Raw genomic sequence first — 14956 nt, forward strand, 5'->3', positions numbered from 1 at the left:
TTTAGCTCGTAACTATGGGATCTACTGAATGCCCCCAATTCAAACAGCCATAGCCTACTCTGTCGGTGGAAGCAAAACTGTCCCACGGTACATTTCGTCATTTTCGATACGTTATAACTCGATGTGTATTTTTAAAATATGAATCAAAAATCAGTAACTGCTGCAAGATAAATAACACTTTTTCACTAGAAAGAAAAGAGACAATCGAACGTTTACATATGAAAGATATATTTATTGCTTTTGCTCTAAATTCACCATAAAATAGGTCCATCTCGTGTGTTATAACAATTATTTAAATGTAGGTAATAAATATTATTGTAATTAAGGCATTTGCTATGCAAAACCAAGTTGAGTTGTGTTCAGTTGTTATTGCTTGCTTGCTTGCTTGGTTGGTGCCAATTGCACAATAAGTTTCCAGACTTACGATTAACTTTATTGGGTGTTTATTCGACACGTGTTACATCCTTTCGCGCATCTACGTTGAACGAAGATGTTTTGCATCAATGTATTAATTATTTTGGAGTATAATATCGATATATATATATATAGAGAAATCATAAGATCAGTTCGATTAGATTAGGATTAAATAAATGAGTTCGTGATTTGTATCATACTGTGATTGTCCTGACTGAGGGTGCTTGTCTGCTTATGATAATTAATGAGTGAACAAGCCTAACTAAAAAAAATTGTAAAACCATATTGCGCTACTAAAACCAAACGCAACCATTTTGATACATGGCATAGGATAAATGATACAGCTTTCTATATAGAATTGTGTAGAATAAATCATTTACGTGCTAGTACTAGTGTGTGAAAATATAAATATTAGTTTCAGTTCAGTAACAGTAACAGTAACAATTTCGATTTTGGTATTTTTGTTTGATTTTTCGTCTCGATTCGTAACTTATTCTCTAAACACAGCGCACTTTATTGTTTGTTCACATTTCAAGGTCACTTCTTGATCGGAAGAAAGCTTGCTTCGTTTTGGAGCGAGCCGGTTTAACTAAATCGCCCGGAGTTGGTGGAGGAGGTGCAATAGCCGCCGTGGCCTTGCTATGGTTGTAGTTATTGTTCGCACCGTCGGCGCCGCCGGGCTCGACACACTCGAGCAGATCTTCGACGCTTTTGCCATCCTCGGTGAAGAGCCGAACGATGTTCGGTTCACCGTCGTTACTAACGATTTCGAAGGAAAATTTAGCTCGACCGGAATCGGTGAGCGAAACGAACCGCTTCTGGACCACATCCAGCACGTTCTGCTCGTTGGGAGAGTACGTTTCGAGGCAGCATTTCTTTGCGAGGAGGGATATTTGCTCGATACCGGTTGGCATTTTACGCAGGTCGGTTGCCAACGACGTGAAGCCGTAATCAATCAGTTGCACTTTGTATTGCCGATTCGCAGCGGAAATGATTTGCGCACGGTAATACTTGTTGTACGAAACTAGATAGGCCAAACAGTACATGCCTTCGTAGATTTCCTCGTGTGTCAGGCGTTCACATTGAGCCGCTTTACTCGCGAGTAATTCTTCCATGTTTTTCAAAGCATCGAACGTGTTTCCAAACTGGATATAAAAGTCTGCAGGAGAGTTTACATGACTTACGAACACATATCCTTCTAGAGGATAACTATCGTCTGTTGTTTTATCTTCGCTAAGATAGAAGCTAGAATTCATAACGCTGGCCGCGCCTTTCTCGCACAAATTTATCAATTGCTCGTCGACGTTCACATCTTCGATGAACAGCTCAACGGTAGCCACCGTGCCGGGGTTGTGGAGTTGAACGGTGAAAACCGTTTCACCCATTGCAGCAATCTCCTTGAATTTATCTTCCGCTTCTTCCGACCACGATTTGACGCCATCCGGCAGCTTGAGGGTACACTTCGTACAGAGCGACGGCAGTTCAGCCACTAACCCATCCAATTCACGCACATTCCGTACCACCGACGTGTTGCCATAGTCCAGGAAGAAAACCTCAAACTGTTTGTCGTCCAGAATACAGAGGATTCGTGCGCGATACCAAAGCCCATCGTCGGGAAACTCGGCAACATAAACCGATCCAACCTGGGGATCGTCCACTAGAGGAAATTCCTCGTATCGTGCCATATAATCTGCCATAACATCTAGCGGATTGATTTCGCGCTCCAGCTGAAGATAAAACTCTCGGATCGACTCGATGTGACTGGTGAAACAATGCTGTCCGGACGAAACGTACTCCATCTTGACGGCCAATTGCTTAGAAATCAACTCTTCCGTTAGGTCTCTCGTTCCGCTCTTCAGGGTAATATAGTTCACACCCTGCGATTCGATTAGGAATTGTACCTCCACCTCTTCCAGCTCTCGTAGCATCCCGGTTGCTTCCTCGTTCCAGCTCTTTTTGCCACCCGCCGGAGTCGCCAGCAAAGAGCATTGTTTGGCATAAATTTTAAATTTCATCAAACTATCGTTAACATCTTTTAGGTCATTTTTCTTATTACTAGTGATCACGTCACTGTTGCCGTAGTCGATAAATTGAATAATTAAATCGTCATGGCTGTCGATGATGCGCGCGCGGTACCACAAATCATCCGCCGAATAGGGAGCAATGCAGTAGCGATTAACGGAGAAGTCCTTCAGCGGAGGCAGCGCTTGGGCGATGATTTGCAGGTTCTCCTGCAGTTGGTCCAAATCGTCCGTATCGGAACACATTTGCACAAACAATTGATTGGGATTGTCCACGTGACTGACGAAGGCTTTTACTTTTTGCAACGACGACTCGGATTCTGTTTCTTCCGGTTTCTCCGGGACCATTTCTTCGGCGGTCTCGACACCGACACCGACCGGTGCCGCCGTCTTCTGGTTTACGATCTCTTCGTAGTCCAAATTCTTCACCAACTGCTTGTCTTTGAAGACGCTTATGATGCTGTAATCATTCGAGGTGATGTCAACGATCCAAATATCGTTCCGATAGTCGAGAATGGTCAGCTCGAGTTCGTAACCGCCCGTGAGCAGAGCGATTTCCTGTTTCAACAGCTCCTCGTCTCCCTCGTTGAGGCAGGCCATCGGCAGGTACACACGATGCGCAAAAGCGCAGTCCTCACGAAATTGAGCTTCCAACACTTTCAGTTCCTGATGCTTAACCCGCTCATGGTTGCCGTAATCCACCAGCAGCACTTCGATGTTGTCCACATCCTGCAGGGAAATGATTTTCGCTCGATACCAATTGCCATCGGCCGATTTGGACGCACACAGTTCGTTCACCTGCAGATTCTGAACGACTTCGCCGTTCTTCTCGTAGTAATCGTACAGGTCGTCCAGCAGTTTTTCGATCTCCGAGCTCCATTTCACATTTTGGACGTACACGCAGTTTGGTTCATGGACGTATGTCACACGGACGATGAATTTATTCTGTAGGATAGGCATGTCTACGATCGTCGGTGGATTCTGAGCCGTAAAGGGCGGTACCATCAGAGTTAGTATCAATCTAAAAATAAATTAGTGTTAATAGGAAAAACCATTTTGGGCTAAAGTTGAAAACCAACAACCTTTCATCATTTGATACGTCTTCCACCTGTGCGTAGCAGAACTGATCGAGCCAACTGGCTCGAATATCAGCCACCACGGATGACTCGTAGGCTGCATACTCCACGTGACGACAATTTAGCACAGCATCGTTGCCAAAAATCTTCACCCAGAACTGGTCGAGACCTTTCATATCAATCAGCTTCACCTTCAGTGTTTGACCCTTCAAGCGGTCGAGATCAACATCTAGAACAAAGTTGTGTTTGTTTGTACTAAAGAATTTTCCCAAAAAACAATTTCCTACCTGTCAGTACTTGAGCAACTAGTTCATCCTTCAGCAGCGCGAGCTTCAGATCAGCCCCGTTCGTTTCAATCTCACAAACGAACCGTTGCTCGCTTCGGTCCAGAACCACACAATCGATCGACCGCTCGTTGTTCACATATTTGTCGATCTTATTTTGCAGCTCCTTTACATCACAGCTGGTCTTAATGTTAGCCAACGTACACTGGAGGGCCATCTTTGGTAGCGTCGTAAACCGTTTGTCCAACTTCCACAGATCGGTGACGGTAACGATCGTTTTGTTGCCGCAGTCAAACAGTTCCACCTTGAACTTGCCGAGCGCTTCGTTGTACTTCAACACGTGCGCTCGATAGAAAGTGTTATACTTTTGATACCGTACAACTAGGTTGGAGCCAACGGGGGGAACATCATCCACCGGAGGCTTGTTTTTGTAGAACTTTTGCATCTGCTTCATCATATCGTCGTACTTGCCGTGATTATCCTTCAGCACAACGTAGAACTCCTCCGGCGATACCCACCAGGTTAGCTTGATCGCCATTTTAGTATTCATCGGAACCGTCTGCTCCGGTAGGACAAATTCATACGGGACATAATCGTCCAGCAAATCAGGTCCGACGGATCTTAAACTGTCGATCGATGAACTGGGCCTGTTGGGAAATCAGAAGAAATCATTAATCATTGGTTTGAATTATTTGAAGTAAAAAAGAGGGTAGGGGAATAAGAACACCATTGCTTGCCTAGGATGTGGTGGAATTGGACAGAAGGCCCTGTCGAATTTCTACAAAATAGCACAATATCAATGGAGTTACGATCATTAAGGGTTATTGGCATGCGTTCACCTGAGCGCCTCCCGACTGATGCTGGGCCAGCGAACAATCCTTCGTCTTCCAACAGAGATCCGGGACCGATGCAAACAGGGTCTTAGGGTCCGAATGTAGTACGCAACGACAACAGTACTTCGGGAGTCAAGCTATTGCCACCAGTGTACAACAGTCATCCCGGCCCTTCGTGTGGGAAACAGGACTTCCAAAGCCTAACCTATCCAGGCACTGAAAGACTACTAGACCATTGGAAGATGATTCGCCCCCTGCTTCTGTCTCCATCAACGGAACGGCCGGCAAAAAGTTTGATAGAGCCCCCCAACCCGTCCGTCACAGACGAGCATCGTTGTTCCGTCGATCATGCCATCAGTCGCTTCCATCAGAGCCGTCCCGTTCCTGTGCTCGGTGCCGGTGATGATGGTTTCCAACTTGCTTTCTCATCTCAGGCATTTACCCCGACTTTATAGTCCATCCTCGTTTCCTGAAGTTTCCGTAGCAATGGCTTGTACCTGTTACGGGCGATGTCCAGCACAACATTCACGTGTATTATCAGAATGTGGGCGGAATGAACGCAAGCGTTCTCAACTATCTGCTGACGTGTGTCGATATAATTGTTTTCGTAATGAGCGAACCTCTTCCGCACATATCTTCGGATCGAACTACGAAGTCTTCCGTTGTGACCAGAGCGCGCACAACAGTCGCAAATCAACGGGCGGTGGCGTTTCTATAATACGATTGGTTACCTGTTGAGCAAGTTTGGGTGACTATAAAATCATCCGATCGCTCTTCATACTTGTGCGCCATCTATTTCCCACCGGATCGTGTAAGGGACGCTGTTCTCCTCAATTTCATCGTCTCCGGGGATTTGCTCATTTTGGGCGATCTCAACCATCCCGGGGTTATTTGGTGTGAACGCAGCAACGGCTATCTGTTCGTCGACTACAGTTCTTCAACTCTTCCCACGATCACCACCGAGTATATAGTACAGCCACTAGAAGAGAATAACGTAAATCCCGTACACCGTTCACCATAACTTGCATCGCACTGCGATTGATGTCTTAACTTCACCAGCCTTCGTTTCTAAGCGGGCGAAGGAGTGAATGTGATTGAGCTCGATCAGCAGTTTCGTTTGTCCGTCATACGACTCAATCGGCAGATTTCGCATGTGTTCGTAACGTGTGATTAGCTCGCTCGAACCCAATTTTTGATACGGCAGCATCAGCTTCTGTCCACCTGATCGTCAAACCCTCCTGCTCACCGCTGGATGCCAAACTGATTCGCCAAATCTTTCTGCACCAGTGTCTGACTCGCTTGACCGAATTTGCGCTCTAGATTACGACCGGTTGCATCAATGTATTATGCTGTTCGTTGCAATCTGCCACATTGCAACGGATTTTGAGTCGGCTTTGTCCACCGTGTTTATTTAGGCACACACAACATAATTTTTGGCGCGTCACCAGCTTTAACCTATCGGAATACGAAAGCCTTTTGAATTCTGGATAGTTCCTCAGACGATGGTTCGTGTTCTGGCATACCTTGCATGGTTTCAGGATCTTACGCTTGTTCGCTTCAATACTCAACGTATCCGAGTTGTGACAAAATAATGCTCTGTTCTCCATCAGCTTCATTTTAGCATTGTCCATTTTCATTAGCTTCACATTCATCCGCCACTACATCCATGAGAAAATTCCTCAGGATTCGCAAAGTAACTTCTCTTTTGTGCCTTTTATAGCGGACCCACTCCCGCTGTTCGGGGTCGGATAATTTGTCGACCAAGTCCTGAATCAACAGAGGATTGACCAGACGTTGTTGAAGTCCCGAAGCTTCCAAATGTTCGCACAGTTACTCTACCGCGTATCCGAAGGGAATAAAACTAGCTAGCTTTTCCGATCTTTTTCCAGAAAACTCTTCAGCAGTTGCTCCGGACGACCATAGTGCATACGAAGTTTTTCGATGACTCTTGGGACCGACTGCGGAAGAAGCTGTTGCCCACTGACCAAGTTTAGTGCATCACCCGTCAGGAATTCTTGCAATCGAATTAGGTTTTCATGATCTATAAAACCGCAGACCTCGTTCAAAGCTTTGTAAGCTGTGATAGCTTGTGAAGGAATGCGTCGGGCGTCGGTCACCAGTGACCAGAGCAGGGTGGAGAGAACTCCTCCCTGTGGACATCCTTTGATCACCGAAATCATGACCGACGTATCTCCCAATGATGCTGTAATTTCTCTACTCGAGAGCATTGCTTGAATCCAGCTCATTGTAATGTGGTCGGTTCTCTTTTGACAGAGAGTCGTCTTAACTGACTCGAAGGACGTCTTATCGAAAGCGCCTTCAATATCAAAAAAAAGCACAAGTGCTGTTATTTGATATTTGAGCGATTTCTCAATTAACGTCACTAAGCAGTACAGTGCGGTTTCCGTAGATATACCGCGTTGGTAGGCATATTGATTTACATGTAACGAAGTTTAAAAGCTCATTGCGGATATAGTTATCCGTGATTTTCTCCATCAGCTTAAGACGCGTTGAGGTCAGACTTATCGATCTGAAAGTCTTAGGCGTGGTTTTGTCTTTTTTGCCAGCCTTAGGTATGAACTTGAACACCACCCTTACTTTCCGCCAATTCTCCGGGACATACTCCAAACTGAAACTGACCCGAAAGAGGGTGATGAGCTCGGACATTATAACACCGTTTGTTTTTTGTAAGAAAATGGGTACCATCCGAATACCATCCGAACCCGGAGATTTCATAGGTTCAAAGAGCTGACTGCCCAATTGATCGAAGCCTCCGTAAACAATCGGCGTGCAAGTAGAACCGAATCATTTGGCACATTCAGTAATGACCCATTTCGCCGCTGCCCGCCTATGTCTTGTCCAGTAGTCACTATCGAGTGCGTGTTCATTAGAACTTGCAGTTTCCCTGGTGGTAACAGTGGTCATTGGACATCGCTTTCTGCAGACGCGTAGCCGCTGCATGCTTTCGCAAAATTTAACTCGTGATTTTCTTTTGGCTTTGCGTAGCTCAGCTTTGGTGAGGAAAGCTCTGTAGTTTTCCCAGTAAGACGTGATTTTGGACCTGTTGTAGTCATTCTGCAGTGCCTCAGCAAGTTCTATTGACCCACCTTCCACAGTTGTACCGGCATAGGTCACTGTTTCCCCCGAAAGTGATTTCAGGTCAGCGCCTTCTTTTTCCACCGAGTCTTGTTGCAGAATCTCGTCCGTCGGCTTCCTTTCATCGTCCAGTGCTCGCATTACTTTCTTAACCGATCACACCATGCGTTCCCAGATGCCGCCCATATGCGGCGATTGAAGTGCCAGGCGGTACGGTAGAGGGACTGGCCACACTTTCAGCACACTGTTGATTAAGGCTCGCCATCTGGATCATTTCGTTGTTTGTTCCCTGGAAGCGTGTAGCATTGTCGGAATAGATATGACTTGGCGCCCTACAGATATGAACTTGTTACGGAAACGAGCGATAGTCATCCGATAAGACTCCGTCGTTAGCCTGTGCACTACTTCATGGTGCACTACTCTCACGGCTAAACAAGTGACTACGGCCACCCAATGCTACTCCTTTCGACATCCTCGGCGATCTGAGAAGGCACTTATGCACTTTGCACCATATGCATTAATCAGCAATCTTCTGGATTTCTACACGCAGATTTGAAATTTGAAGCCGCTGTCTCATTTCGTGCGTGCCCGACTCCTCATGGAAGTGTTGAATCAACCGCTGTGTGATCTTGTGCGATCACGATAGGATGATCGGAAACTTTTTGTCGAAGGGGAGTTCCTCGGAATTGCGCAACACCATTGCACATGACGCAACAGAATTATTTCTGCTCTTATTGCTGCTATTGAACAATAGTGCTTTTATCCGTCAGTTCCTGGACCCCAGATAATAATTCCTAATCCCCCTTTGGCAGGCGCCCGCGACTTTGTCGATTTAAAAAACACTTACCTTTCAACTGACAACGTGTTGAAACCAGACTCACTTCCCGTGTCATTAGGACGATCCCTGTGAGCAACTTTCTTTTCGCGTTCAGCGCGGTTGTCCTGATAATCGTAACTGTTGTTCTCCTCGCAACGATCGTCGTGCTCAACGTAGGCCGGAGTTGAATTTCTACAAAAATAAAACCATTGATAGGTGATAAATAAAGATCTTGTTGGCATGCAACATACCGTTCCCTGTTGAATCGTGGAATGTCCGGACGCTGGAAGCGCTCCTTTTTGCTGCTGCCAAAGCTACTGTTCCCGTCTCGACTGGAGCTGTAACCATCGCGCCCGCTTCGAATGCTTGCGGGTCCGGAGCGATAACCGGTGGAATTGTAATTGTTTCCAGCTACCGTCGGTTGGTACTGTGGTGTTTGAAAGTCGTCTTTGGTCAAATCTATCACCTCACACTCGGACGTTCGTAGTATAGATGACGTTTGGGAAGCATTGGTAACTTCCGAAACGGGCAAACTCGAATGGAATGGGTTGAGCGAGGGAACAGCAGTAGCTGGTGCCGGAGTCCGCTGTGCCGGAATCGACTGAGTAGGTTGGAATGTTGGTTTGGCGACCGCAGCGGATTTTTGCTGATGTGCTTGTGCTGATTGTTGTTGTTCCTTGATGAATTTAGCAGGATTTCGCAGCTTCAGCAACCTTTTTGACACGTTCAATACCGGAGAAAGAGATTCGTCCAGCAGGTTAACGATGCAAACCCCATTCACTACGTCTACGACGAACAATTTGAACTGCTTGCGGTCGCCATTTTCGTTCTCGGCCAGCATTTCCAACTGAGTCGTTGAGAGGTTATCATCGCTTAGTTCCTACAATGAAAATAACTTAAAAATTATGACAAGCTTGTGTTTAAAATGCAATAACGTACGAGAAAACCATCCAGACAGCACTCGATAGCCTGCGGCGGTTGTTCCAGAAAAGCCGGTGACAGACGTTTGATCTTGCTCTTTTCCACGGTAATAACGTAGCCATAATCGACTAGTCTTACTCTAACCTTACCGCCGACCTGTTCGATGATTTCCCCCCGGTAATCGCCCTCACCGTTCAGACAAGCGGCACATGGATCACGCAAATTCAGCTCCGACATCACCGAGCTTTTGCGACAAAAATCGCTGAACTCGTCCATTGAGGCATCGTGTGATTCGAGATTATCTACCAACTGTACGAAGAACTTTCTGCACGATTCGATGTACCGGATAATAATCATACAGCTGGTTCCACGGTCCAAAGAAATAGCTTCCGGATATTTGAGCGGTTTAGACTTGCACATATCAACCAACTTGTTGAGGACGTTCTCATTCCGATCGTACAACTCACAGTATTGAACAAAGGCAGGACCCTCTAGTGGCATTACTTTCATTGTAAGCAATTTATCCAAAACCAACGAAGAAAACAGTCCAGCAATATCGGCATTAGCATTTTCCACCGTTTTAACGTTCGACAGTGTGAATCTCATGGAGAATACCTTATGCTTCAAAAACTCTTTCGGAATTTCGTACAAATTTTGGAAATCAACGGTCTCACTGTTTCCGTAGTCAACGTAGGACACCAAACAGGAGTCGACATTGATACCCATTATCAATGCTCTGTAGAGGACTTGATCTTCGGAAAAGCGGGCGATACAGGCCATTCCCAGTTTTGGCTTGCGGGAGAGATGTTTCAGTGGAATCCGCACCAATGAATCCATCATCTCGTTGAGAGCCTTTTCCGCCGTTTGCAGCTGCACGGTGAAAAGTTTCGGTCCATTCTCGACGAACGACACGTAAACCTGGTGCGTTGAGCCGATCGACAAAGTGGTTGAGCTGAACGTGACGATAGTGTGAATTTCCTTGCCACTAGCGCTGCTGGCACTGCTTACGCCACTTCCGAAGCTACTGTTTGGTGAACGCAACACATCATGTCGACGCAAACCATTCTTCGAAATCCCATAGGTATCGTTCCCATTAAGGGTATGATTTGGTGACGCTAGCGATCGGAAGCCGTTATTTCCAGTGCCGTTTAACATACTGTTCTGCTGCGAGCGAATCGGTAGCTGCTGCTGCTGCTGGTAGGGGCTAATTTGCTCGGCTATCGGACTAAAAGCACCCGGACCGTGGCGGTTCTGTACTGGATCCCGTAGTGACCGTGCCGGTTGCAAATTTTTCGCCGACTGAAAACGACCGCTCGTATTCATCGTTTCGGTTGCAATTTAAGGGTTAATCGTAAACTGTAACAGAGCTACAAAAGAAAATTAATTTTAATTTTGTTTTGCAAAATTATTAACTCGAAATAGGATTTAGCCTCAACGTACCTAATCACACAGATTTTTCACCTAAAAATAACGGTTATTTTTTAAACTTACCTGATATTTTGTTTTGTATATCATACGAAACACCTTTCAAAACATTTTCCTTAATAAAAAGGAGTTGTTCAAGTACACGTTCAAACGCTAAAAATAAATGAAAAAGTTTAAAACATCGTTTTTTCTTCAAAAAATTTTCAAGGAAAACTCGATCGGAAAAATGTTTGTTGTAAAGAATCTCAGCCTCAGGCAGGTACTGAAGGAACGATGAATATCTTATTGGATATGATATCAATAATAAGAAATATGGTGGTCTGCCAATTTATTTCAAAGTTAAAATCGACTACTACTACTTTTTTCCAATTTAAGAACCCTGAGAATTTATTCCATTTCATTTTACTTTTACGTACCATACTTGGTTGAAATTGTATACAAACATTGCCGGAATAAAAACCATGTACATATCTTGTGAGTGAAGATACAATCTAATTAGAAATTGTAATAGGTTTTTTTTTAGTTTTACGACACCCAATTACACAACAGAAAATAAAAATCACAACAGCTGTCCAACCCAAATTGGATCAAAATTGATCAAAAATGATGTGCAGAAGCGATACCGCAATCTGTTGCAAGTAAGCAGCGCTACGTTATCTGCTCAACCTACCAACCATACCAACACATGGAAAATAATTGAATTTTATCGAACAGAAGCAAAGGAAAGTAGCAGCAGCAGTTGCGACGCTCCGTACAAGAGAAGAAAAATAAAGCAAATTTCTTCGTCCGATTAAGAAAAAGGAAAGCACGCAATTTTCCGATTGGTCTTTTCTAGACTACGAGCCAAAGCTTATGATATACTTACTATTGCTGAAAATAAGCTGCTCAGAATCCGATTTATCACTGGAAATTAGTATCTTGTAACGAAAACTGCACCTTTTTTCGCTCAACTGGCCTCTAAACCTCCTGTACGTCGTGTTCAAAGAGCAAAGGAATTCGCAAAGTGATCTTTCCACGCAGAATGCAACAAAAGGAATAAGCAGCAATGGGGAACGTTTGAAAGTGGAGCGACCATCAGCGACCGACGACGAGCGAGCAGGGATGCCAGGTGATTTTTTGAAAAGTCTTCACGAATCAAGGAAAAATGTCTTCATTTGTCTTCCTTCGGCTTTCCGCCCATTTAAACTGCATGGTGAAGACATGTCTTCACATGTCTTCAAGTGAAGACATTCCACTTTTTTGTAACAAAAATGTCTTCAAAATGAAGACATGTCTTCACTTCTGGCATCTCTGCGAGCGAGATCGATGAGGATGGAAACCAGGGATGCCAGATGTACTAAAGTGATGACTTTGATGCACCACTCAGAAAATTACCAATGTTGTTTTTATTTAGAAACCCCATTATCAAACAATGTCCCACAAAAGAATTTTCCTGCCAGACCCTTATAACTTACATAAAGCCAAGCAGATTGGTTTTGCGATGATTTCAAGCAGTCAAAAAAGTGAGCAGCACGCTTTGTTACCGGACGGAAGAGCAACTTGGCGCAGCAACTCTTGAAGATGGCTGGAATGGCATTAAGACCGCCATCGGTAGTACTGCTCTAGCGGCACTAGGTACAATAAATGCAAACCGAAAAAACGATTGGTTCAACGGCGAATGCGAGCAATTTGTGCAGGAGTAGAATGCAGCACGTGCGAGAATGCTGCAACACCGTACGAGGGCGAATGTAGAGCGATATAAACAAGCACGGAACAGGCAAAACTCGGTCTTCCGCCAACAGGAAGAACGAGATCGCGAGGCGACGGAAGAATTGTACCGTGCTAACGATAAACGGCCGCAAGGGTTATGTGCCGCAGTCCGATACGTGTCGGGAACCAGACGGTAATCTGCTCACGAACGAACGTGAGGTGATCGAGAGGTGGACGGGTAGTATTATGACGAGCACCTTAACAGCTAGGCTTTGCAGATGACTTCGATATCATAGCTAGGAACTTTGCGACGGCGGAGGCAATCTACGCCAGACGGAAAGAGGAGTCTAGAAGAATTGGGCTAAAAATGAATGCGTTGAAGATAAAATACATGAAAGGAAGAGTTTGAACTCCAGTTTGTTTCAAACAAAATGAAGGCTGCTTTAAGCCTCAATAAAATATTTTTATAACAACCTGAAACTATTGTTGTTTCAAAGCGAAATTCTATTTGAATCAAAAAAATGACAGTTTTGAATTAAAAGTAAAGTATTATCAAATTTGAATTTAACATTGACATAACTATAAATACAGTCAACTTTCGCTAATTGCACTAAGCTCTTAGCCCGTTTAGTGAAAGACTTTCGTTAATTGGGCTGAGATGTCAAAACCGAGGGATATATCGATTGTTTTTGTCGAAATCGTCGCAGAAAAGGTTTATAAAAATATACACTTATATTAAATACAGAATCAAAATGGAACCTAATCTTTTCATTGTTGAAATTTGGTTCTAGATTGTTCAACAAGTAAATAGCTGAATTTCATGCTACAATATTAATATATATTGGCATTTTTAACTGCTTCACCGCGATGCTAAAAATAGGAGGGACAAGTTCATAAGGGATCGGAAAACGATATGATGCAATTGTGTTTCATTCAATTAATTTTAATATTTTCTATATAAATTATTTTCCACACTTGAATGAACTACATTCAAGAGCCCCTCGGAAGAAAAAATACGCTGTCAGAAATGACGTTTGACTTCGTTTTAGATGGGCTATAGCCCAATTAACGGGAGCCCGATTAAAACGTAGCCCAGTTAAAGATAGCCCAACGAACGAAAGTTGACTGTATTTTCATTTCAATCATGCATTTCAGTTTGAAACAAAATGAAATTTCGGTTTGTGCGTAAAACAACCATAAATATGGTTGAAACTACATTTTTATTCTCCGTGTAGAAGAGTTCGTGTACTTGGGATCGCTGGGGACCGCGGACAACACTAGTAAAGGAGATCCAGCGGCACATCCAAGCGGGAAATCGGGCCTACTTTGCCATTCGTAAAACGCTACGATCAGGAAGCATACGCCGCCGCACGAAGCTAACAATGTACAAAACCCTTATTAGACCTTTAGTAGTTCTTTATGGACTTGAAGTCGTAACGCTGCTCACGGAGGACATACTGATTTTCGTTCGAGACGCCCATTTGTTTAACGTGGTCGAAATGAACCAAAATCACTCGAAACGAGATGCGCAATGTCACCCCAGGTCGAAAGCGTTTTGCGACTTCTGAGACGACTAGGAAATTGGCGGCGAGTGGCCCCAGACCGAGTTGAAGGTGCTTTAAACAGCACGAGCCACCCCGGCTCTATGCTGAAGAAGAAAAAGACCTTAACAGCGATGTAGCTGAACGTGAAGGTGACGATATGGCTTTTGAAAAAAAATTTTGAAGAAAAACCTCTATTAGCGCGCAATCACAATGTTGAACGCCGCCTACAAGGTACCCTCCCAACTTTTATGTCATCGATTATTTCCCCATTTGCAAAGGAGTTCGCGGGGCAATATCAAGCGGGATTCATGGGTCCGTGCCACCAGGGATCAGATTTTCGCGCCTCGGCAAGTTTTGCAGAAATGTCGCGAATACTACGTGCCCACGCATCATTTATTCATCGACTTCAAATCGGCGTATGACGCGATCGATCGAGATCAGCTATGGCAGATTATGCGTGGAATGGGGCTTCAGTGTTACGTCTGTTAGTCTGTGGAGTAAGAGTTACTCCAAATAGTGTGTAAAAAATACACATGTTTTGAGCTTTTCCACTTTTTGTGAAAGTTGGTCAAATTTTTGAAGCGTGTAGGAAATACTTATCTGTCGCCAAACAATAAAAATAGTATAGAATTAAATTTGAAAAAGTTATCTTTTATTTAATTTCAGGTTTCGTATTTTACTAATACGCTCCAAAAAACTTCAGTATTAATATCCTGCTTGAAAGGACTGAAGCCGTTTTTGGACTATCGTATACACTTGAACGGACGTGGGTCGGTGGGAAATTTAAAATATTCGGTTTAGAATTTTATTTCCAGATCGCAAGATTTTCGACCACA

At 44.2% G+C, this 14956-nt stretch overlaps 1 protein-coding gene across 1 annotated transcript; it reads right to left on the minus strand.

Annotated features, from left to right (window-relative positions):
* Positions 1 to 235: 235 nt before the first annotated feature.
* Positions 236 to 11877, minus strand: LOC128744625 (maternal protein tudor). The gene is made up of 8 exons (XM_053841774.1): positions 11753 to 11877; positions 10954 to 11040; positions 9481 to 10829; positions 8793 to 9421; positions 8572 to 8733; positions 3799 to 4442; positions 3518 to 3740; positions 236 to 3456 (listed from the first exon to the last, which is right to left on the minus strand). The coding sequence occupies exons 3-8, from the start codon at positions 10783 to 10785 to the stop codon at positions 939 to 941; spliced, it is 5481 nt and encodes a 1826-aa protein (XP_053697749.1). The 5' UTR covers positions 10786 to 10829; positions 10954 to 11040; positions 11753 to 11877; the 3' UTR covers positions 236 to 938.
* Positions 11878 to 14956: the final 3079 nt, after the last annotated feature.

Source organism: Sabethes cyaneus, chromosome 3, assembly GCF_943734655.1.
Source record: "Sabethes cyaneus chromosome 3, idSabCyanKW18_F2, whole genome shotgun sequence".
In the NCBI taxonomy this organism is placed as follows: domain Eukaryota; kingdom Metazoa; phylum Arthropoda; class Insecta; order Diptera; family Culicidae; genus Sabethes; species Sabethes cyaneus.

Coding starts and splice junctions, on each gene's coding strand:
- LOC128744625 (XM_053841774.1), bottom strand. CDS start 10,785: ATGAATACGAGCGGTCGTTTTCAGTCGGCGAAAAATTTGCAACCGGCA. Junction 8,734..8,792: donor CCACGATTCAACAGGGAACG/GTATGTTGCATG, acceptor TTATTTTTGTAG/AAATTCAACTCCGGCCTACG. Junction 3,741..3,798: donor AGTTGCTCAAGTACTGACAG/GTAGGAAATTGT, acceptor ACTTTGTTCTAG/ATGTTGATCTCGACCGCTTG.